Source organism: Corvus brachyrhynchos, unplaced genomic scaffold (assembly GCF_000691975.1).
Source record: "Corvus brachyrhynchos isolate BGI_N302 unplaced genomic scaffold, ASM69197v1 scaffold660, whole genome shotgun sequence".
In the NCBI taxonomy this organism is placed as follows: domain Eukaryota; kingdom Metazoa; phylum Chordata; class Aves; order Passeriformes; family Corvidae; genus Corvus; species Corvus brachyrhynchos.
The window spans coordinates 116,200-117,023 of record NW_008235547.1 but is presented as its reverse complement, the minus strand read 5'-3'; the positions used below and the strand labels follow the sequence as shown (position 1 = coordinate 117,023).

Below are 824 nucleotides of genomic sequence, written 5' to 3'. Positions count from 1 at the left end.
CTCAGAGCTTCCTGCCCTGGGTTGGGGGTGTCAGGGGGGGTCTCTGGGGTGTCAGGGGGGTCTCGGGATGCCTGGCTCTGACACCCCCGCAGGCAGAAGCACCCCCCGGCCACGCTGGCTGCCATCATCAAGGAGGCCGAGAACATCCCAGCGCTGCTGCCCAACATCCAGGCCCTGAAGGAGGCCCTGGCCAAGGCCCGCGCCTGGATCGCCGACGTCGAGGAGATCCAGGTGGGCTCTGCACCCCCACGAGCACACCGGGAGGCCTCGGCCCCCCACGACCCCTGCACTGCACACCCCTGAGTGCCTGCGCTGTCCCCTTGGACACCCCTGTGTCCTGTCCTGTCCCCATGGACACTGGACCCTCCTGTGTCTGCATCCTGTCCCCGTGGACACTGGACACCCCTGTGTCTGCATCCTGTCCCCGTGGACACTGGACCCTCTCTCCCTGTCCCCTCTGGCAGCTGGGCACCCCTGTGTCCTTATCCTGTCCCCCTGGACGCCTCAATGTCCCTGTCCCCGTCCCCGTGCATCCTGGACACTACACATCCCTGTCGTGTCTCCATGGACCTCCCATCTGCTGCCTTGTCCCCATCCCATCCTGTCCCTGCCATGTCCTTGCCACATCCCTGCACCGTGACCCCATCCTGTCCTGCCCGTAATCCCCCCACTCCCACGTCCCCATCCATCCCCACGTCCCTCTCTCATCCCATTCCTGTCCCCACCACTCCCCACATTCCCACGCCAGCCCTGGCTGACCCGTGTCCCCCCAGAACGGTGACCACTACCCGTGCCTGGATGACCTGGAGGGGCTGGTGGCCGTG

The 824-nt window shown here is 66.5% G+C and overlaps 1 protein-coding gene across 1 annotated transcript in view; it reads left to right on the top strand.

Annotated features, from left to right (window-relative positions):
* Positions 1–824, top strand: part of LOC103619143 (lysine-specific demethylase 5C) — a gene marked incomplete at its 3' end in the record, with an annotated part of 20,993 nt that overhangs the window by 14,690 nt on the left and 5,479 nt on the right. Inside the window, exons 14-15 of the mRNA XM_017737522.1 lie at positions 82–231; positions 774–821. Of these exons, the coding sequence (XP_017593011.1) occupies positions 82–231; positions 774–821 (198 nt within the window). The remainder of the gene's footprint in view (positions 1–81; positions 232–773; positions 822–824) is intronic.